At 40.2% G+C, this 22937-nt stretch overlaps 1 protein-coding gene across 15 annotated transcripts in view; it reads left to right on the top strand.

The window, feature by feature from the left end:
* Nucleotides 1-21468, top strand: part of GARRE1 (granule associated Rac and RHOG effector 1) — a 97363-nt gene extending 75895 nt beyond the window's left edge. For 13 of the 15 annotated variants that reach the window (XM_065567212.1, XM_065567207.1, XM_065567206.1 and 10 more), the window contains 7 exons: nucleotides 1197-1294; nucleotides 6883-7008; nucleotides 7611-8605; nucleotides 11972-12137; nucleotides 13436-13570; nucleotides 18882-18960; nucleotides 19897-21468. In XM_065567212.1, the coding sequence (XP_065423284.1) occupies nucleotides 1197-1294; nucleotides 6883-7008; nucleotides 7611-8605; nucleotides 11972-12137; nucleotides 13436-13570; nucleotides 18882-18960; nucleotides 19897-20223 (1926 nt within the window). In that variant the 3' untranslated portion in view covers nucleotides 20224-21468. The remainder of the gene's footprint in view (nucleotides 1-1196; nucleotides 1295-6882; nucleotides 7009-7610; nucleotides 8606-11971; nucleotides 12138-13435; nucleotides 13571-18881; nucleotides 18961-19896) is intronic. The other 2 variants (XM_065567205.1, XM_065567203.1) reach the window with 1 other exon arrangement.
* The last annotated feature ends 1469 nt before the right edge of the window (nucleotides 21469-22937 follow it).

Genomic DNA, 22937 nt, shown 5'->3' with positions numbered 1-22937 from the left:
ATGAATGGACTGAGGCGAATATCCAGGGGAATGCAGTCATATGCTCAGTGATGGAACACCTAAAGGGTGGGTAATGGCAGTGCAGTTATGCTTGCTGCAATTTTAATAGGTTTGACACCAGAGGAAGGAACATAGAATCTGAACAGACTTCAGGCCCCTCTATTTCAAATGCTTCACCTGACACATTTCTCCATCACCACTAGTTGATGCCTGCCTACCAGATAATAGCAGAACCAGTGGAGGGTGACTGCAGACACGCCACTAAAATCCCTTAAGGCTTCTCTGCACTGGAGCACTTGGCCATTTCAAGGTTAAATGGTACAAATAATCTGTTAGTCACTGACATGAGGTCTGTTGGTGACTCAAATGTTGCTGGGAATCTCAGCACAACCAAAATAAGCTATTAGAAATTACCAAAATGGCCTGTGGATGAAGACTGGACCGCAATGAAAACATGAATCAAATGTGGAACCTATTCAAAAATATAATTATTGAGGCTTATGCGAACCCCTCCTTCTCAGTCAGTTTCCCTAATAAGGGAAGGTTCAAGACAGAATGGTAATTTCCAAATTTCCTTCAGCTTCAGAAACAATGTCTTATGAAGGGGGACCCAAACTCAACAAATTGGATAGTCATCTCCCTCTTCTTACTAAGGAAGGCATTAATAATGACACACAATTCAGGATGGGCAGAGGCAGGGACTGTGTATGTAGGATCTTAGAACCCAGAAAACCGTGGAATTGCAAGTTAATCTAGAGTTGCAGACTAAAATAACATTCATCTCTTTCACCTCAGGCATCCCAATTAAGTATCAGTTTTATGCAAAAGAGTTGACCAAAAAGATGCTTTTGGGGCTTTGAGGTAGTGGCTTGGGAGAATTAGTATTCCTTGCCTCCAAATGTGACAGCCATTGTGGTGCCTGTGTGAAGTGCAGTAGCTGATACTGCATGGGTGATGCCTAACTACAGGATGTAGCTGAGGATAAAATTATGTATCTGCTGTTTATTTAAATGCTTGATTTGAGAAATTATACTACTTTTGCTGTTTTGATATATTAAAATGGGAATCAGATTGCAATTATATTTTGCTGCAGTTCTGTGTGTTTTGCCAGTTTTCATTACCTTTTGAACTTCAGGTGGTAAAACAACTTAACCGTATTCTTAAAAGAACTAAATAATGTTACTTTATTTGCTTAGGTGGTTGTGGACACAGCGCAGATTGAAAATAAAGAAGCATACGCTCCTCAGATTAGTTTAGAAGGATCCAGAATTGTGGTGCAAGTCCCATCAACTTGGTAAATAAATATTGTATATCAGTAACACTAGTAGGCATGATTTTATTTTCTATATAGGAAAACTGATGATGTGATAGAATTGGGAATAACATTCAATGATAGCATCTGCCTCATCAGGCTCTTCCAATCTGGAACTGAGGTGTGGCACTCCTGCTGTAGGATTGACTGACAGGTGCGCCTAGAATTTCTTTGCATGTTCTTCTCTGTTAGCTCCTAGTATTTGCGCTGTTTCTTCAGGAGGCAATAGAAATGGAGGCAATGCTATCAGACTAGAATACTGAAGAGGTTTTTTTAAAAGAAGAAAGGATGGTAATAGTTAAACAGATGAAAGGAAAGGCAAACAAATCCTTCCCTGTTATACTCTTCTGTGGCAGACCTTCAGTGTATGAACTAAGTCACCCCTCTTTCTCTGAGGTGGCATGTCTCTCAGGAAGTCTGGGAGGTAAGAGGACCTCCTCAAATATCTTGGTGGCAGGTGAGGGACTCTAGCACCTCACTGAACCTTTCCAGAAAGTTGGTGTGGGGCCTTCAGTAGTGTAGACTATGGAGCTAAATGAATTCATTTTTCTAATTGCCAGGATTCACCAAATATTGGCATCCTTTTGAAACAACAAGCACATTTTCAGATCCCTTTTATTGCAGTGCTTCCAGTATTATGGACGACTTCAGTTTATGGTAGGTGATGAGTCTGAGCCTTTAGTGGAGACAGCCTGCAACTACTAGTATATATGGCATTTCCTCAAGTATAAATGGCCTAGTCACTTTCCGCAGAGAAGGTGAATTCTTCTTTAATTCCTCCAGATTATAAACTGGCACTCCGGATATTTTCTGTCATTGGAATGCTGTTTAAATTGCTCTATTTTTTGAAAACAACTAAAGAAATTGCAGACTACTTGAACCACAACTAAAAATCTTTGGAGGGGCTCCCCCTACTGACAAACATTAATAGAGCCCTGTCTATTCACAACGTGATAGAGGTGCTATTTAAATATTTGACCAAATCCAGATGTTAGTGTATCACACTTTAGTCAATCACATAAGTGCTGTTGGCTCCCTGTCAGACAAAATACTGGTGGGAGATAAGACTCTAGAAGTGGACTGCTCACTGGGTATGGGCAATGGTTGCTTCTCTCTTCTGGTTAAAGGCAATGGTTACTTTTAAAGACTCTTTGAATAAGTAGTTGGTTGGAATTCTTCGTGGATCAGTTAACCATTTCCTTGTGTGCCTTTTATGGTGCTTGATTCCTCCAAGTGAAAGAAAGCATTCTCTGATTCCAGGTCTGGTGCAAATACCTTGGATTTAATGAAGTTGGTAGCTGTCTTTCTCCATGTCGTGGCTCAGGTTTCTGACCACCTAGTTGTAGAATGTCCCGCTTAGTGGTAGCAAGGCAAGACTGTTTATTTTCAGGTCACCTAGTACATCTGAACTGTAACTGTTTATTCCTTACCTCTAAGGGTTGCAAGTATATTTAGGGACGTATATCATGATGTTAAGTATTCCAGACCATAAAGAGTCTTTGCATCCTCACTTAAAATCTAGCCCCTAGATCTCTTCAATATCCCAATTGTACTTCTAGGGTAATGCAAATTATCCTTTCTCCTCCACAAAAGGTTCATTTTAGGTACCAAAGTAACCATTCAATTATCACATCTACAGGTAATAGGAGAGGCTTTTCTGAAACTAAATCTACTAAATTGAGTTTAATTGATCTTCCTGGGGTGCATCTGATAAAGGGCTTATCCCTGATTGGGGGTCACTAGGCAGATATAACGCTGTTAGTTTCCTGATCTCACTTGGAGAGGTACTAAATAAAATTCTTTAACTTTTTTCCCATACAAAAATTCTGTCCCCTAATTACTGTCAAAAAGAAGCAGTGCTCTCCACTGGTGTCCCATTTCAAGTGACAACAGTTCTAATTCGGTTCTATGGCTGGAGAAGTAGCTAGGTTTTGGCAATTCTGTGCTTTGGTGGCTCAGTGAAATCTTTGTTAGTAAGTTAGACTTGGGCCTGGTCCCCACTAAGCCCCCACTTCGGACTAAGGTACGCAAATTCAGCTACGTTAATAACGTAGCTGAATTCGAAGTACCTTAGTCCGAACTTACCGCGGGTCTAGACGCGGCAGGAAGGCTCCCCCGTCGATGCCGCGTACTCCTCTCGGTGAGCTGGAGTACCGGCGTCGACGGCGAGCACTTCCGGGATCGATCCAGGATCGATTTATCGCGTCTTAACCAGACGCGATAAATCGATCCCAGAACATCGATTTCCTGCTGCCGGACCCTCCGGTAAGTGAAGACGTACCCTTGGAGTCAGTGGGGGTAATCATTCAGCCATCAGTTCCAGGAATTCCTAGTATCAGTGGACCTTCAATTATTTAATGATAAATTAGTGTTACCAACAATATCTAGGGTTTGCCCTGAGCTACATCCGAAGTATTAGGCCCTACTTTTTGAACTAGCGAATGCTCTGTAGCTCTTCCCTAAAATGAAAGATAGACCCAGTGCATCAGTTCTTCCTACCTCTTGTTCTGGGCCTCAGGGCTGCCTTTTGGGGTGGGGGTCACCTCTCCCCTCCACCCCCGAGCTTCATACCACATTTTGTAGCAGGAGGGAAGATGCTTTCCTTCCTGCCCCTGCTTCCCGCCATGGAGCCGCCACTGTCCAAGCTGCTTGGGACTGGGAGCCTGCCTCCTGATCTGCTGCGCAGAGCCAGATGGGGCTGATCTCAGGGTGTCCCCCTTCCTCTGCCCATTGTATACCTGGGCGGACAAAGCTCCCCTGCCCCCTGGATCTGCCCCACCGTGCCAACTAGGGACTGAGTGCAAGGCTGGCCCCACCTCGGACACAGCCCCTCCCTGCACCCTAAGCAATATCCCTCGCAGCACACAGCCCCAGCTACCCCCATGCCTGCACCCTGAGCAGTTTTCAAACCTTTTTTAGAGAGCCCCTCCCTCTGAGTTATTTTTGGTTGTGGCCCCCACCCCATTATCTTAAAAACAAACACACACAAGAATCACAAAACAAAAACAAAGTTTTTAGGTGCCTAAGTAGCCTCTGTAATCATGGTTAAAGTTGCCCTTCTTCCCAATCGGAAATGGTGCCCTTGCTGGACCTACCTGTTGTTCAAACTAGCTGAAGGGATAATCAACTTGATATCGATCTCTTCTATTAAGATTAGTAGTGGAGCTGGATAGAAGTTCCGCATCTCACACTCAGAATTGAGACTAGCTGTGTGTTCAGAAACAACATAAAGAAAGTGGGAATGAATACCTAGCCTGATTTGCATAGCAAATCCTTTCGGTCATTGCCCTGGTAGAGTCAGGGAAGGGCATGCATGTGACGGGTCTCTGTGCCTGGATGTAGTTTCATGGGTTTAATTGCAGAAAACTACAACTAGCTCTGATACAAAACAAGGTGTGCCTCTCAGATAATCTACAGTAATTTAGCAAGAAAGATTTGGGTCCTGACTTCAATGGCGGCTAAACAGGTTACATCTCTTAACCAGAGGTCTACAAGAACTGTATCAGGTATGAAACATCACCAGCCCCTTAAGCTGGAGGCTTTTGAGGGATATCAGATGACACAAGGCAAGCAGTATATAATGAAAAATACTGTACACTATGTTCTGTAATTGAGAGCCATAAGACTTGCCATGCATTGTTTTCTGCTCAAGCAGTCCTAGTATGAACAAACTCCTCTTCAGTCACTTACGAAAAAAACAGGATGGAAACTAATAAACCAAACATGGAAGTCACTTCATCTGTAAGTTTTTAACTTTCTAGAAGGTTGAGCTGAGCGCTATCTTGCCTTATATGCCAACCAAAACACCAGTCAAATACTGCAAGACTTACAGAGACCTTCACTCATATAGTCAAAATGCCTTCTTTTTCAGGTGGAAGAGAGGTTATTTTTTCATCTTTCTTGATGCACAGATCCAATGCCGTTGTGGTCTGTAACAGCCCTCTGTGGATAATCCCTTTCCTAATGCCGAGATATACTTAAGCATGGACCTGTTACTGATTCTGATCTAATGACTGAGTGACCTGAAAGGGTGAATGTAGTTCAGAAATGGCTAGTTAGGAAGTTCTGTACTCCTTAAATTGTTCCTTTTGCAATGTCTGGAAAAAATGCGCTGGCTGTCCTCAATAAGAATACATCTGTCCACACCTGTTCCTGAGCTTGTATTTTATTTTTTCCCATTAGGAGCTGAATAGATGTCTCTTGCTGTAACTTGTGTTAGGGTTCAAGCGTCTACCCTGAGTAGTCTCCATGGCAGAACTAAAGATTTTTCATGGGGGTCATCCATTGATAGTCATTGATAATTTTATATTTTAAAGTTGTCTCTCCAGATCTCCAGTTAAACTCACCCTTCCCTGCAAAATGGCTGAGGACTTAGCTAATGAGTTTACTGTGTAAACCCCCTCAGAAGTCTATAAGTCAATTTCCTTATTCTATCTGTCTATTAATATAGTCTTTTTTTTAAATTGCCATAATCTCTGCAGGAAGATGGAACTTTCAGAAGAGAGCAACTATTTTTGCACAAGGGTGTGAGTGTGCGTGTGTGAGTGAATTTACTTTTCACCCTATTCGGTCACCTGCTTCCATTTGGGCCAAAAAGTAGTTCTTTCCCAGTCCTGCATTAGAGAACCCTTGCCATTAAAGGTGTGAAAAGTTTTTTTTATTTTATTTTTTTTTAAGTTAGTGGGGGATGTGAGTTGTCTTTTCAGAGTGTAGTAAAGTACTTGGGGAGCTTCTAGAATCACTTTTTCCAAGTGATTTAATCTTTCTTGCACTGGCTGAACATGGAGTCTCTGTCCTTTTTCACTCATGTCAGGCTGGCCCAACCTCTTCCTGAACTGAAATTGCAGAAGCTTCAGCAGAAGACGCTGAGGTAGCCACTTGCTCTGTTGTTTTGTGTAAACATTTCAAGTTGGGCACTCTTGCTTCTGTGGACACTATTTCCATTGTTCTCAAAGCAGTTTGTTCTTGATATTCTTGTCTTTTTATTAAGGATGTGGGATTGCTATAGAGATCCAATCAGTTCCAGAGTGGTGGACTGTAAAATTCAGAGACAGGATATTTTTACTGTTAGTAATGGTTCTGCATCTCAATTCTACCAGTGCTGAATGACCCATCTGAGACAGTTAGGTCATATGTGCCTAGTGCAGAGACTTCTGTTATACTAGAAATTATTTCAGCATTGAACATTGACTTACTGGTACAAGTGGCTTTATTTGGGAGCTAACAGGAAAGTCTGTAAGGGGAGATGCTGAGAATTCTGAGTCCTTATTTGGTCTCTGCTGCCTGTCATTCTTACAGCATGAGTGCAACCCATCCATTCCAGTTTGTGAATTTCATCATCAGTACTTGGTAGCAATTCTCTGTTCTTACCCAAAAGCAGAGTGATTTTGGTTGCTCTATATTAAGTGGTAGTAGCTAAGCTATCCATGAACACTACCTGATTTGTTTCACAAATGCATAACCAAGTTTTAGCATAATTAAGTGGCATTTTGTTGCTTTTCCAACATATTAAACATTTATGATTGGAATAGTCCAAAAATAACTTTAAAAAAAAACCTCAATATTTATAGGTGTCTGAAGGAAGATCCAGCAACAATGTCTTTACTGCAGAGGAGTCTGGATCCAGAGAAGACTTTGGGACTGGTAGATGTGCTCTATACTGCTGTGTTTGACATAAACCGGTGGAAGGAAGGAAGGTACATCTCACATTTTCCGCATGCTATACTTTTCCAGTTTAAAAGAAGTCAGAATTATTTGGAGGTCTGTAAGATGACTCAATACAATATTGCAAAAATTGTTAGTGTCTGTTCCTGGGGGGAGGAAGGCAGAGAATTGGTGCATATATCAGACTAAGTAGTAAGAAGTTTGCAAAGCTTAGGTAGCCTGTAGGTAGATGAAAAGGTGCTGTAGATTCTTTTAAATTTGGAACAAAAATTACGCAGTCTGCTGGCCTATTGCAAAGACATGGGTGTGTCTGTCAGATTTTTGAGCCTTATTAAAATACATTCAGAAAAATAAAACATGAATACTCCAAAACTTCAAGTCAACCTGACTAATCAATACCAATGAAGCCGTTTAGCTAATATCACTCTGTCAAATAAGAAAATAATTGACTAGTCTGATTGACTTTCACCAAGATTTGTCTGAAGAGCTCTATTTTTTATGTTTTCCCCCATCCATTATTCAGTTCCCCAAAAATACACAAACTGAAAGTGTAGTCTTGTTAAGACATAGTTTTGTGTTTTGTATTAGGCTAGTGTATTGGTTGGCTTGAAAGCGATGTTTTTTGTTGAAACAGGGAGCAAGCTTTGCCCTGTATTCAGATCCAGTTACAGCGTGAGATCTGTGACTTCGGGAATCAAGTTGACATGCCATCTGGAAATGGAAGCAAGTCATCGGGAGGCCTGCAAAAGACTTTCTCAAAACTGACTTCACGGTTTACAAAGAAAACTTCCTGCACCAGTTCAAGTAACAGCGGAAGTTACTCTATCCCCAGTACGCCTTCCAAAAATGTCTTCATAGGTAACAACGCAGAGGAGAAAACTAAAATGCCCAGTAACATAGACACACGGTTACAAAGTATTTTGAACATTGGTAATTTCCCTAGGACTATAGATCCATTACAGCCAACTCAGAGCACAAGTAACCAAATAGTCAATGGATTTCTTGTTGAAAGGTGTGATAATTTCTTCAAAGCAGATGATGGCAAGGATGATAAAGGTATGAATTTACCAACTGACCAGGAAATGCAAGAGGTTATAGATTTCTTGTCTGGTTTTAATATGGGCAAATCCCAGCAGACTTCTCCATTGGTGAAAAGAAGGAACTCTGTTGCATCTTCTACAGCAACAGAACAAAAATCGGGAGCAGTGCAACAGCAACCACAGTCTATGTCTCATGCATCTCTGCATCCTTCTCAGCAAGGGTTGTCACAGCAACAGCAGTCACAAAAGCAGCAGCAGCAGCAAATGCAGTATTATCAACATCTTCTCCAACCAATTGGAGCGCAGCAACAGCGTGTATCCAGCAAATGGGTGAATAATTCTTCACAGCAGTCAGCACAAGCAGTTGGGGCTGGATTGTCTCATATTAGTCAGTGGAACAATCCTGGCTTCTCAGATCTGAGCTCTGATTTGTATAGCTTGGGTCTTGTGAGCAGCTATATGGACAGTGTGGTGTCTGAGATGTTAGGACAAAAACCACAAGGACCTAGAAACAACACATGGCCGAACCGTGACCAGAATGATGGGGTCTTTGGGATGTTGGGAGAAATTCTGCCTTTTGATCCTGCAGGTGTGTATCTTTTTTTTCTTCGAATAATTACATTTTATTTATACTTTTTACAAAGTAAAGAATATTGTTAAATGTTGGTAGTAATGATAACAGTGCTTTTCATCAGTGGATCCCAAGTGTTTTACAAAGGTCAGTGGGCATTAACATCTGTGCACTTTTATTTTTAACAGTTGAATGAATTGAGGTACAAAGAGGTTAAGACCCCGATTTTTAAAGCTATTTAGTGCTGCACTCAGGGTCACAACATCTAACTGATTTAGGAGTCTAAATCTAATCTTAAAAAGAGATTTAGGCACTTAATCTAAATTCCATCTACTGATAGTGGAGTTTAGACTCGTACGTGCCTAAATCAGTTTTGAAAAGATAGGAGATAAAGGCTCCTAAATCAGTTACACGTTGTGATCCTGAGCGCAGCAACGCCTAAATAGCTTCAAAAATCTGGGCCTAAGTGACACCTTGGAAGTCGTTGGCAAAGGTGGGAATAAAACCTCAGTTTCTAGCCCTAATTTCAAGGGTTTCTGAAACTTTTTCATAACATGGACCACATCACAATACAAAAAAGGATCCTTCATAATTATCTTCATACTCACAACACATCTAAGGTCAAAAAGTTTCTGCTGTGCAGAAATTATGCAGTTACTAAAACTGCTTGGAGAGACAGTATTTGGACTGGCAGAGGAGTCTCTTCCCCCAACCATGACATTGTCTCTCAATTCATATGCACCTGAGGGCTATAGAGACTTTTTAGCAACCAGCTCACTTGTTTCTATTTGTATGTGGCTACTTTGTTCACTCATCTAGCTTTACTGCTTACAGTGAGGCCTACCCATTGTGCTTACTCCAAAGGCAGTCAGCACCATTTGTTAAATTCCAAAAGGGTAGTGCTCTGACTAGCTTTATTAATGCTAAGAAGGAAAAAAAAAATTCAGAGTGTAAGATAAGTATTTCTTTTAGTACTAAAATGAGAGGAGAAGTTACTAGCTGTGCCCAGAGGCCTTTTTCTTTACAAACAAAACAAAAAAACCCAACCAAATTTGGAGTCCCAATTACAGGGATGTTGTTAAGGTAAAATTGACCCAGAATTTAGATTTTGGGTTTAAAAAAAAACAAAACTGTCCAATGAAAATGTTCCAATGAACTTTAAAACAAAAACCACAATGTGTAATTTGCACCCCATGTATCATTTGCATTACTGGACTGAGAACATGAATACAAAACAAACCTTATTTTTTTCCTCCGTGCTGAAAGGAATGTGGAAAGTAATTAAACAGAGTGAATATTTTCATTCACTGTTTTAATAAATTGTTACATAGGTAAAGAGATGGTTTTATATATGACTTGGCCTTTAAAAACTTAATAAGTTGGCCTTTTTAAAATGGAAAAATCAGCTCCTCCTTCACTTGAGTGCCATATTCTGAGCAGGGTGGTAGGACTCCTTAACTCAGGCTTTGCTTAGTACAGTAAGTAAAGGAGAAACTAATTTTTTAAATTGTTTTAAAATAATGTGCTTAGAACTTAATGTGCTTAGAGCTTAATGTGCTATAGCTAGATTTTAGTATATTTTGACCCAGTCCCACATGACATTCTCATAAACAAACTAGGGAAATGTGGTCTAGATGAAATTACTAGGTGGATGCTCAACTGGTTGAAAGATCATACTCAGAGTAGTTATCAATGGTTCACTGTCCAACTAGGAGGACATATCTAGTGGGGTCCCACAGAGGTCTGTCCTGGGTCTGGTACTATTCAATGTATTCATTAATGACTTGGATAACGGAGTGGAGAGTATGCTTATAAAATGTGTAGATGACAACACAAGCACTTTGGAGGACAGAATGCTGCAAAAAAGGCTAATATTTTAGGATGTATTAACAGGAGTGGCGTATGTAAGGAAGTAATTGTTCTGCTCTACTCAGCACTGATGAGGCCTCAGCTGGAGTATTGTGTCCAGTTTTGGGTACCACATTTTAAGAAAGATGTGGACAAATTGGAGAGAGTTCAGGGGAGAGCAGCAAAACGATAAAAGATTTAGAAAATCTCAGCTATGAGGAAGGGTTTAAAAAAAAGTGAGTTAAATGTTGAGAAAAGAAGACTGAGGAGGGACTGATAAGTCTTTGAATAAATTAAGGGCTGTTCTAAAGGGGATAGTGATCAATTGTTCTCCTTGTCCACTGAGAGTAGGACAAGAAGTAATCAACTTTATTTGTACCAATGGAGATTTAGGTTAGATATTAGGAAAAACTTTCTAACTAAGAATAGTTAAGCCCTGGAATAGGCTTCCAAGGGAGGTTGTGGAATCCCTTGCAACTCCCACACAGTTCCTTTTTGGGTCAGGACCCCTACAGTTACACCACCAAGAAATTTCAGATTTAAAGGGCTGAAATTATGAAATTTACGATTTTTAAAATCCTATGACCATGAAATTGAACAAAATGGACCATGAATTTGGTAGGGCCCTGACTATATTCCATTAGGATAAGGGTTTTTTTTTTGCATCTACATCCCAAATTCACCTGCCCCGCCCCCAGTCAGTGTGGTGAAAGCTCATTCCACTAGAGCACAAGCAATGACTACAGCATCACTTCAGGAGGTGCCCCTCCTTGATATCTGTGAAGCAGCCATGTGGGGCTCCATTCACATATTTGTGAGACATTGTTCCGGTGCAGGACTCCTCCGTTGATGCCTCATTGGGGTGGTGGTCTTCCACTTAGCTCTGCCTTCTACATCCTCACACCCTCCTTCTACTTAAGTACTACTTGTCAGTCACCCACAGTGGAATACAATAGGGACCATCGCTCGAAGAAGGGGAAGTTACTGACCTGTAACTTGAGGTTTTTCCAGATGTGTGGTTCCTATCAGTATTCCATATCTGCCCTCCTTCCCCTCTGCTTCAAATCTTATCTGATTTGCCGTAGAGAAGGAACTGGAGAGATGGTCCCACGGCCTTTATCCCCTTAGACAGACATACCCTGGCTCACCTTGTGCATGCGCAGACCAATGGACGCTATTTTCAAATTCTCTGGCTCCTGGTGCATGATGCACATGCATAACCTACAGTGGAACACAGATAGGGACCACATTTTGAGGGACCTCCAGTTATAGGTCAGTGACTTCCCCTTTCCCCTTATTCAGCATATGGAGATGCTGTGTACCTCTTTGTCAATATGTAATTTTTTTCAGCTATCTAGTTATTTAGTACTATATATTGTTTCACGGAGAGTTATCAACTGTGTTGACTGGTATTCATTGTTAGGGTCTTTTGCTGGGATAGACAGCCTAGTGAAAGGATTAAATGAAGGGATAATTACAGTAGAAATAGCTGACTATGTCAGCAACTGACTCTCAGATTTCTTTTTGTCTGTTCAGTTGGCTCTGATCCAGAGTTTGCCCGCTATGTAGCCGGGGTCAGCCAGGCTATGCAACAAAAAAGGCAAGCACAGCACATCCGTCGCCCAAGCAACACACGTAGCAACTGGCCTCTTCCTGATGATCCTCACAGAACCTGGCCTTTTCCGGAGTATTTCACAGAAGGGTAAGTGAGACCATAGCGTCACCCTATCCATTATGTTCTATCCATTCTACGTTCAAGTTGAACATAGTGGAGAAATGCTGTAAATTACTAGGTGTTTCCTGATAGCTGTGTTAACTGCCATTGCTTCACTGGATTATGCTGTAATATTTTTCTAAAAATTATATAATTTTCAAGGGTAGGAGATTTGACCATTTTCTGCTTTGTTGATATTGAAGTGGTACCATGAGCTTGAAATGTCCTTTAAACAAATATTTTAGTGCAGTTGTATTTATATAGTGTATTTTTAATCTTAACATAAGAAGTGACAGGTTTATAATAAAGCTTAATTCAAAATGAGTTTATTTTAATGCCTTAAAGGCCAAGGATATTTCTGATCAGGAATGATGCTCTGAAGCCACTTGGTATGTCAGGGGATTGAATTGAGCTTCCTAGACATTATCAACTGTGGAGCAGCAAGAGCTGCTTAATCAACAAATGTGGATTCAGTCTTCAGTACATGCAGTGAGCGGTTCTGAGAGCTGCTACGTTCTCAAGTTCAGTGGTTCTCAACCTTTTCTATGCTGTGGCCCAGAGGTTCTCAAACTGGGGGTCGCGAGATTATTACATGGGGGGGTCGCGAGCTGTCAACCTCCACCCCAAACCCTGCTTTGCCTCCAGCATTTATAATGGTATTAAATATATTTAAGTGTTTTTAATTTATAAGGGGGGGTCACACTCAGAGGCTTGCTGAGGGGAAGGGGTCACCAGTACAAAGGTTTGAGAACTACTGCTGTGGCCTCATGTTACAACATGAAAAAGTTTCAGGATCCTCTTCCCATTTGTCCACCAAGGGAGACCCGCCTTGTACACCGGTTTGCAGCCCCCAGGCAGAGATCCCATGCTCATCTAATTCTGAAAGATATGTCTGAACCCTTTCGGAAATTCCTAAACCAAGTATCATTTGGATCTTTGGCCTGAATGAGAGGTGATGGTGCGTGCGTGTGTTTAATATGAATACGTATATATGAATGAATGAAAGAGATTTTCTTTTTTACATTAGATTGTTGCAGTTAATGATAATGTAGTGGCAGGACTATTACTATAATAATAATCAGTGAAACTTACTGATTTCTATGTGAATAGGTAACTCAAAAATATTCCCCCTTCTACTTTCTGCACAATTGGGGTTTAACCCAGGGGTCCCAGGAGTAGGGACTTCCCAACATTCAGCGTTTAATGTAAAATCCATTAACACTTCATGGCAGGTACTGCGGTCAGGACCGTGTAGAAATGAGGACTGACTTCCTGTTTCCTTACAGTGATGTGACAAACAGCTGGTCCGGTAATCAAGGAGACTCAGCCAGCTCAAGTGATGAGACCTCCTCAGCTAATGGAGACAGTTTGTTTTCCATGTTCTCAGGGCCAGACCTTGTTGCTGCCGTCAAGCAAAGGAGGTGAGGAGATATGTGTTAATATAAACATGTGCCACTTGAATATTTTAATCCTAACTTCATAAAATAATGGCAAGACAAAGTGAGAATCTCGTGTGAGGAGCGTTCAATTGGTGGGATTGTGAGACAACCACATGAATTGAAACTTGTTAGCCACATTGGTCATATGGATCTGTAAGTATCTGATCTTTATGCAAATGACTCACATCTTGCTAGTGAGCCGTCACCTCCTCCAGTATAGTATCTTTCTGATATCTTTTCACCAATGTCCATTTGTCATCTCAAACTCAACATGCACAAAAGTGAGCTTTTGAACTTTTCCCACCTTACTCTGTCACTATGGGTAATACCCCCATCTTCCCAGTTACTCACCCTTTTAAACTGGGGGTCATCTTTCAGTTGGCTCTCTCTAGATTCATGTGTATGTAAACCCTACCACTTCTTCCCACACTTCATCTCAAGCTAAAATTCTCATCCAAACCCTCTTTATGCATCTTGATTACTGCAACTTCCTCCTTTCTGGCCTTGACTGCTGCAGCCTTGTTCCTCTTAATTCTACTCAAAATGCTGCTGCTAAAATAATCTACTAGCTTGGTCATTCTACCATGTCAAGTTCCTATTTGAGTTCTTCCATTGGTTCCCCCTTCAAGTGGGCATCAGCCTCAAACTTCCTGTCTTTATCTTTAATGGCCTTGTCAGCTTGGTCCCTCCTTTTCTGTATGCACAGCTGCATTTTTTTTTTTTTTTGGTATCCTATAAAGCAAATAAACTAATGAGCTTGATTAATAGCTAAAACAGAGCCAAGGTGTTCAATCAGTCTCAAAAGTGAATTACAGCAGTAGATTATTCCTGTTATACTACAACCTAATCATTTTGTACCTTCCGGAGGGATTGAAAGCTCTGCTGTGCCTCTGGAATTTTTCACTGATCCAATGGTAGGTGTGTAGCTAAGAGAGGAATAATGAAGAGGTCTAAATTAAAAAGTGAATTATTCAAGGCAGTAGGCCCTAGATCCTCAAAGGTATTTAAGTGCCTACCTCCCACTGGAATGAGTGGAAGTTAAATCTCTAAGTGCCTTTGAGGATCAGGGCCCAGGTCCCCTACTCTAATTGAGTATTAGGTTCCCAGGATAGGTAGTTTTCAAAATCTGCCATGTGGTTGCCCTTTGGTAAACCTAAACTATCAGCAAATACTAGTGCTGTGGCTGAACATATTTTAAATAACCTCCCATAATAACCACTGAATAATTTAGAGCCAAAACATGCAAAATAAATTTACCCATTTTGGGGGTTGGGTGCTAAAAGCCAATGGCAACATGGCTAAATTTCCTGAAGCAGTGTGTCATCCTTGGATATCTCTTTTGGAGGTGTTGCCCTGAAAGAAGTGTGGTGGAGCAAGATGCGGGTAAGGTTAATGCATGCAGAAAGCAAGTGAAGGATGGTCAGAACAATAAAGGAGTGGGGTATGGACTGAAGTGTCTGCAGCATAGGAGTTATACCTGAGGTTTTAAAGGGCCAAGAACCAAACTTCAGAGACTTCTTTTGCAGAGTTAGATGAAAAGGAATGTCTGTAAACAGTTGTAGGAAAAAGCAGCAGGTGAATGTGGAAGAGTGAAAGCAGGGAAGCAAGCTGCCAGAGAACATAAGTGTGTGTTATATTGACGGATTCATTCTGGTAATCCTGGTGATGTCGAAATCTGTTTCCAGGATCATTGTTTGGGGGTGGGGTGGGGGGGATGGAGTGAGAAGACACAACTCCTTAAGACTTCTGATACTAGAATCTTCCAAATGGAAGGTAAAAAATCCCACATATCTGAGTTGCAGGTGTCATAAAAATAGCTAGTCTGCAGTGCTGGTGTTTCTTGCTTATCAGCAAATACTGTACTGTTGTTTATTTGAGTTAATTTTTTATAACTAAAAGAACCCGTCCATAGCTTTAGCTATCGTGATATACGAAACTATACAAGAGCACGGCAGAGTGCTGAGCAAAAGCAGATTTGCAAAGGACTTAGTAAAAGTTGGGCCTTTTTTCATGATGTGTAAAAGCCTGAACATTGCGGTTTTTAGGATTTTTATCTCATTGATTTTTTTTCTTATACCTTGTCTATCCTTACAGCAGCTTGTAGAGTACAGGCACTACACACTCGTGCAGTCTGAGAACCTTAACTAGGTCCTGAAGTTATCTTGACAAAGGTCAAGGATTTAAGCACCTACAAACTCAGAACTGTTTCATAATCTTCTCTACAATCTTAACCAGACATGGAAGTTTAAAAATAAGTCTATAGTTGGCAAAACTGGCAACGCCAAGCAAGTTTCTTGAATCAGTTGTACATATGCTTCCATAAAGGTGACAGGCGAGGGAGGAAATAATTGGTAATCCCCTGAGAACCCCTCAGCGCCAACTGGCAAAGGGTTCACTGTTCTGTAACATCAACTCCGATTAGGCCTGACTAACTCATTACACCCAACACATTGCTTTCTTAGTAGTTATCCAAAACGGGTTGTGTAAGGTGTCTAATAAAAGCTCATATCATACAGTCAAGTCTCCTGGAAATGAACAAAAATCAGTTGTTCCTACTGCTATTACTAGATCTATGAGTACCAGGGATCACAAGTGCTTACAGGCCCAAGCAGAGTATATAGGACTGCCTTACGCTGGCTTCATTCTTTTCTCTAAGGGTAGTTCTGGGTAATCAGTTTTCTGTCCCAAGGGATGTGCCATATGGGGTTTCACAAATTTCCAATTTTCAATGGATGTATGGTGGCCCACTGAGCTGTAGTGTGCTCAGTGGGCCACTTGGTGCTCTATCTGATTCTGTGGGTGTGATGCAAAGGAATGCACACTGCAAAACATGATCCCAACTAAACATATAAAATGACGGGGTCTGAATTACAGTAGCTGTTACCACTCGAGAAAGCTCTTGGGAGTCATTGTGGATAGTTCTCTGAAAACATCCATTCAATGTGCAGCAGCAGTCAAAAAAGCTAACGTTAGGAACTATTGGGAAAGGGATAGATGATAAAACAAAATATCATATTGCCACTATCTATATCCATGCTATGCCCACAACCTTCTGGTTGTCCCACTGGAAAAAAGTAGAGAAGGGCAATAAAAATGATGAGGGGTATGGAACAGCTTCCATGTGAGAGAAGATTAAAAAGACTGGGACTGTTCACCTTAGAAAAGAGACAATTAAGGGGGAATATGATACAATCATGGATGGTGTGAAGGCAAATAAGGAAGTATTATTTATTCCTTCCCCTAATACAGGAACCAGGGGTCACCCAATGAGATTAATAGGCAGCAGGTTTAAAACAAACATAAAGAAATACTTCTTCACACAACACAGTCAACCTGTGGAACTCCTTGCAAGGGATGTTGTGAAGGCCAAAAGTATAACTGGGTTCAAAAAAGAATTACGTAAGTTCAGGGAGGATAGGTCCATCAATGGCTATTAGTCAAGATGGTCTGGGATGCAACCCTATGCTGCGTGTCCCCCTAAGCCTCTGATTGCCAAATGCTGGGAATGGACGACGGGATGGATCACTCAGTAATTTCCCAATTCTGTTCATTCCCTCTGAAGCAGTGGCTCTCAACCTTTCCAGACAACTGTACCCCTTTCAGGAGTCTGATTTGTCTTGCATATGCCCAAGTTACACCTCACTTAAAACCTACTTGCTTACAAAATCTGGCATAATACAAAAGTGTCACAGCACACTATGACTGAAAAATTGGTTACTTTCTCATTTTTACCATATAATTATAAAATCAATTGGAATACATTTCGATGTATAGTATATAGAGCAGTATAAACAAGTCATTGTCTGTATGAAATTTTAGTTTGTACTTATTTTGCTAGTGCTTTTTGTGTAGCCTATTATAAAACTAGGCAAATATCTAGATGAGTTGATGTACTCCCTAGAAGACCTCTATGTACCCTTGGTTGAGAACCACTGCTCTGAAGCATCTGGCAGTGGCCATTGTCAGAAGACAGGATACTGGGCTAGATGGACCATTGGTCTGTCCCACTATGGCCATTCCTATGATGACTCGCCATTAGGGCATTTAAATGAGAACTTTCTATAGCTAGTGATTAAAATAATACACCTCTACCCCGATATAACGCGGTCCTCAGGAGTCAAAAAATCTCACCGTGTTATAGGTGAGACCGCGTTATGTCGGGGTAGGGAGAGGAACCGCTCCCCGCCCCAGCTCACCTCTGTTCTGCCGCCGCCACTCCGCTTCTCCCTCCCTTCCAGGCTTGCTGCGGCAAGCCTGGGAGGGGGAGAAGCGGAGCGGCGGTGGCACGCTCAAGGAAGGAGGCGGAGATGAGCGGGGAGCGGTTTCTCTGCACCCTCCATTACTTGCTGGGGCCCCCCTACCCCAGCTCACCTCCGTTCCGCCTCCTCCCAAAAGCGTGCCGCAGCTCTGCTTCTCCCCCTCCATCCCAGGCTTGCCACGCAAATCAGCTGTTTGGTGCCGCAAGCCTGGGAGGGAGGAGGCAGAGCAGAGGTGAGCTGGAATGGGGGGGGGGGGGGCGCAAGTAACAGGCGGGTGCAGAGGAACTGCTTGCGGTAACACGAATTTGGATATAACGAGGTAAAGCAGCCCTGTCCCCCGGAGCGCTGCTTTACCACGTTCTAGCCGAATTCACATTACATCAGACCGCATTATATCGGGGTAGAGGTGTACCTACTTAAGCCAAACAAAACAAGGGGTGGAAGTTGTTAATTCTGTGTCAAAATTGTGTTCAAGAGCTTCTGATCAAATCAGCTATTGACAGAGGAGCTACTGTTATGGGTTCCAAATTTTAACACTGAATCTTTTTAGTAATTGAGCTCATTTCAGTTCACTTCTCTGTCACCAGATACAAGCCAGACTCTGTACTTGCTGTAACAGATAGCATGTGCAGAGCTTGGGAGCTACGCTATACTTTTGAAGGATTTTTATTACTCTGGCTTCAGTGTATGAGTACTCAGAACATACCTGTTTACAATTGGACAGAAAAAAGGTGGGCAACTAATTTCAAGATGTGGCCCTTTTAACTACTAATTTTTTTAAAAGTTAAAGTTTAGATACTACTATCCCAGAATCCACCTACCAACTGTTGTTTTAAGGAAACAGGAACCTTACTGTTAATGTTCTCTCCCGTTGCTGGGTGAAAGATGCACATGAGTACACACACAAAGCTGTCAAATGTACAGGGTAAACAATCATCTTTCAGTCATCTTAAGAATTATATGTAACAACAGTAGGTGAAAAGATGTGCTTTTAAATGACAGCAAACTGTATGTCAATCTGTTGCTTTCTGCAGAAAACACAGTAGTGGTGAGCAGGAACATAGCACACTACCATCGCCACCTCTTCTTTCCACTGTAGATGATCTTAATCAGGTAAGATGAAAATTGCTTTTCTCTTTGTTAATGAAGGTGACTTAGCAAGAGAAGAAAAACTTAACTGGATAGGTACTTCAGACTGCTCACGAGACAAATTTTTGTTAGTTCTGAATTGAATCAACACCAAAAACCAGTTGCATTGTAGTGGAAATCTAAAGCTTTGCACAAAATTTCTTAAATATTAAAAAATAGGGAATCTTATAAAGCATCTTTGTTCCATTGCTTGTCACTACATAAACAATTTTTTTTTAAATGAGTTCAAGCCACATTGCTTCCCTCCTATTGGACTCCTGCAAACTGTCCCTGGAAGTGCTTTCCTGATTGCTTGTAGTGCTCTTTTCCCCTCGCTTCCCAGATATTTTGGTGACAAACCAGAGCAAGTTGTATGCCCATCAGAGTGCTCTAGTAACAGGGTGGCATAGATGCAGGGTTAGTGGTGCTGCACTGTCAAGTAACTTTTTAAAGTGAGAAATGAACAGGGGATTAAATCACACCATAAAGTGAGCTGCCAGCCGATGGCTGACCACCAACATAAATGATAAATAAATTAGTCTTTGCTCTATAAAGATGTTGTAGTAGAGCTCCACAAATCGTAAATGTATTCGGAATATTTCATGAGGAAAGTTAGCTTAAAACAGGCATATTTTTCTCAGTTATATGCAAATAGTCATTTTTATGAGCAAAAAAGGGGAATATTTAAGCCGATGAATGTCACAACATGCTCCTTTTTTCTAGGAAAAAGGGTACCTATTACGCAAATATAAAAATGAAGGTTTTTTGTCTGATCTGCTCAGTTGTCTCCTTACTATAAATAATTTAAGACAAGTAAATAGAAAAATCAACTTTCTGAAATCAGAACACAATGCATTGATTTACAGTTCCAAAAGGAAATTTTGATTTGCAAAATCAAAGCTGATAATTCTGTCTTCACAGGATAATAAAACCAAAACCTGGCCTCCTAAGGCCCCTTGGCAGCATTCTTCATCCATTACAAACACACTGCCCAATCAGAGTACATCTTTGTATCAGATGAGTAATCCAGTCAGTCAGTGGAATGACACAATGCAGATTTTACAGTCACCCGTTTGGTCTACAGCCAATGACTGTGCTCCATCTACAGGGATTTCCTCCAATTTTGCCTATGCTCAGCAGCAACACTCACCACAGCAGCAGACTTCCCAGCACAAGCAGCTGAATAAGGGCTTTAAATCTTTTCCAGTAAAGCACGAACGCAGACCATCGTACCTGCATCAATACTAACTGCTTTTTGATATTGGAAAGATGCAGCATAGGGCCAAACAGTCTTATAAATTATGTATATTATCTTTGTTTCCTCTTTGTGTATTGGCAGTGTTCTGGTTATTTTATTATATGTGGAGTGAAAACTTTATGGTCATGTACATAGGTTTTAAATTTTTACAGTGCTGAGCAAAGAGCCACTATATTTGTTAAATGTACATGAAACAGCCCAAAACTGTGATGCAAAACACTTTTAAAATGTGTATATTGCTGTTACTTTTCAAACCCCCTTTTTTAAAAAAAATTGCTAAGACTACCATGCAAGACACTGTATTTTATAGCTATTTTCATATAGATTTATAAACATCTGCTAAAATGCATTGACTTTTTAAGCAAATATAGTGGTTGCTTTTGCTCAACACTGTTCTTGTTTAGATTTATAATGGACAAGTTGTAGTCTTTGTATTCTAAGTAAACCGCCTGTGACAACTTTTTTAGTGAAGTGGGGCAGCAGCTTTTAACATGCCATACAAGTGGGTTTGTTACAGCAGTGTTGCAGTCATTTCATTAATGTAAATATAGAGCAGCTGGAATCACTCAAACTCGTGTTTCAAATGTTTTCTTGGCTGCCAAAGGTAGATGGTATCTGTGTGGATATGACTATGCTGATTTGCAGCTACACAATTTGATACTTCTACATTTGGCCAAAGGCATTACCCCCACAGTGCTCCTTAAATGTGTGAAACTATAGCTAAGGCTACTTGCATATATTTAAAGTCTTATTTCAGATGCTACAGTTAGAGTAAAAATTGTGAGCTGGCTCAGAAGAGAAACTAGAATTAAAATGTGGGTAGCAGATACTTAAAAGAATATTATGTGCCATTACAAAGTTTAACCTGTGGAATTTGGAATAACCTTCCAACCAAAGTGGATCCAGCAGTGTGTGACTGGTGCTTAAATTGAAGAAAAAAAAAGGGTAAATATATATGTATAGTTATCCCATTGTATATTGATGTTACAGAAGATTCTTTATATAGTTAAAGCTTATTTAAAATTTTCATATTTCATCTTTAAAAGAGTAATTAAATCATAATATTTTCTGGTATAAAGTTGACAGTATTAATCTTATTTTTATATTTTCTTAAATCATTATACCATTCTAATATGTTAACTACTAGTAAAGTGGGGGTTTTAGTTCTAACTACATATACAAATTTTTCTGTGAAGATAAAAGTATGTTTATGTTCCCATTTTTCTACAAACTAAGTACATTATATCTAAAGATACCAAAAAATAAAAATAAATAAATTATATATAAAAAAATATACAACACTAATACTATTAAACATTTGGGTGTTTAAAACCCATTCACTCCTTTTGTTTGTATGGTGATGGGCTGTAGTTGCAGGCCCAGAATGTTACCTTTTGTGCTGTTTAAGGATGCCAATGTTGCCTGTATTTGATATACTGTCACCATGTTTTCTGAAAATTCATACTTACCATGTTTACAGAGAATTGTTTGCTGTACATAGACTTTTTACAGTAATGTGCTTTGCACAATCAGCGTGGCTTTTGTCTGTAAATTGTTAACGTTCTGTACTATTTTACTTTTGAAAACCCTCTGCTGAAAGTATGAGTCGTTCTTTAGCTTGACAAATGGTTTGAAGTTTCCTAAAGCTTGACAATATTTGATCCTAAATTTGGTTGCATTTATGTCCCATGATTATTCATACTAAAACCAAAATGCAAATTAGGTTTATTTATAACTTTGAACTTTTCCTAACCAGGGCCAAAACTGTTGCTGCAGTTTTTGTAATGTACTGTTAATTACAAATACTGAAAGTTTCTAAACTTAATCCAAGTGAATTGTGGAAACAAAATTGAAACCATTTCTGTGTCTGCATTTTGACCATGTAGGTGCTATGTCCTGTGCTGCCGATTGTTCTGAACACTGGTAATTTTTAACATTGTTGCACTTGGCAAACAAGTCTTGCCATAAAATCTGTTTATCATTTACACTGCCAAGTGCAAGGGTTTGGTGCTTAGTTAACTTACCCTTATTGCAGTGCTTCTTGTGAATAGCTAATGCTTCTGAACTGGAACTGAACATTTTGTATTTTACTTTTAAAGCGCCTGAAAGTAAAACCCATTTGCTTTATTAAAGATATACATTTAATAATAGATCATACCTGTTTGAAATACGCTCCGACTGAAAATGAACAGCGTCTTACTTAAGATGTAACAAATTTGTAAATGAAAAGATATTAAGGAATATGAATAGAAAACATTGTCTACTTAATGACTTTTTAAATGAGTTGTCTGCACAGTAGAATCTGATATCAAATTTCCCCATAATTCTTATTTTAGGGCCACTTTACCATTAGGATGGAGTGTATAGCACCACTATTAATGCTCCTTCATTGGCAGTTGGTAATATACACTATTGCTTCTCGACAACTCATACCCATAATTCAGCTTCTGGTGGAGAACATTTTGCACTCTTGCAACTGTTATACAGGCTAAGTCACTTTCCTTATGTACTGTTCACAAATCTATGAATGACTAATTACCTTTGCTTTTGGACAAAAGTATGGTATGGTGCCATTTCATTTAAGTTACACTAACTGTGTGACTGGAATACAAAAATCTGAAATGTGTAAATGAAAAAGCCTGTTACCTGCATCTTTTTGCCAACAATGAAATATGTGTACATGACAACTCATTCTAAGGAGAAA

This window comes from Chrysemys picta, chromosome 14 (assembly GCF_011386835.1).
Source record: "Chrysemys picta bellii isolate R12L10 chromosome 14, ASM1138683v2, whole genome shotgun sequence".
NCBI classification, from domain to species: Eukaryota; Metazoa; Chordata; order Testudines; family Emydidae; genus Chrysemys; species Chrysemys picta.
Note: the sequence above shows the minus strand (reverse complement) of the source record. Positions and strands in the feature narration are given on the sequence as shown.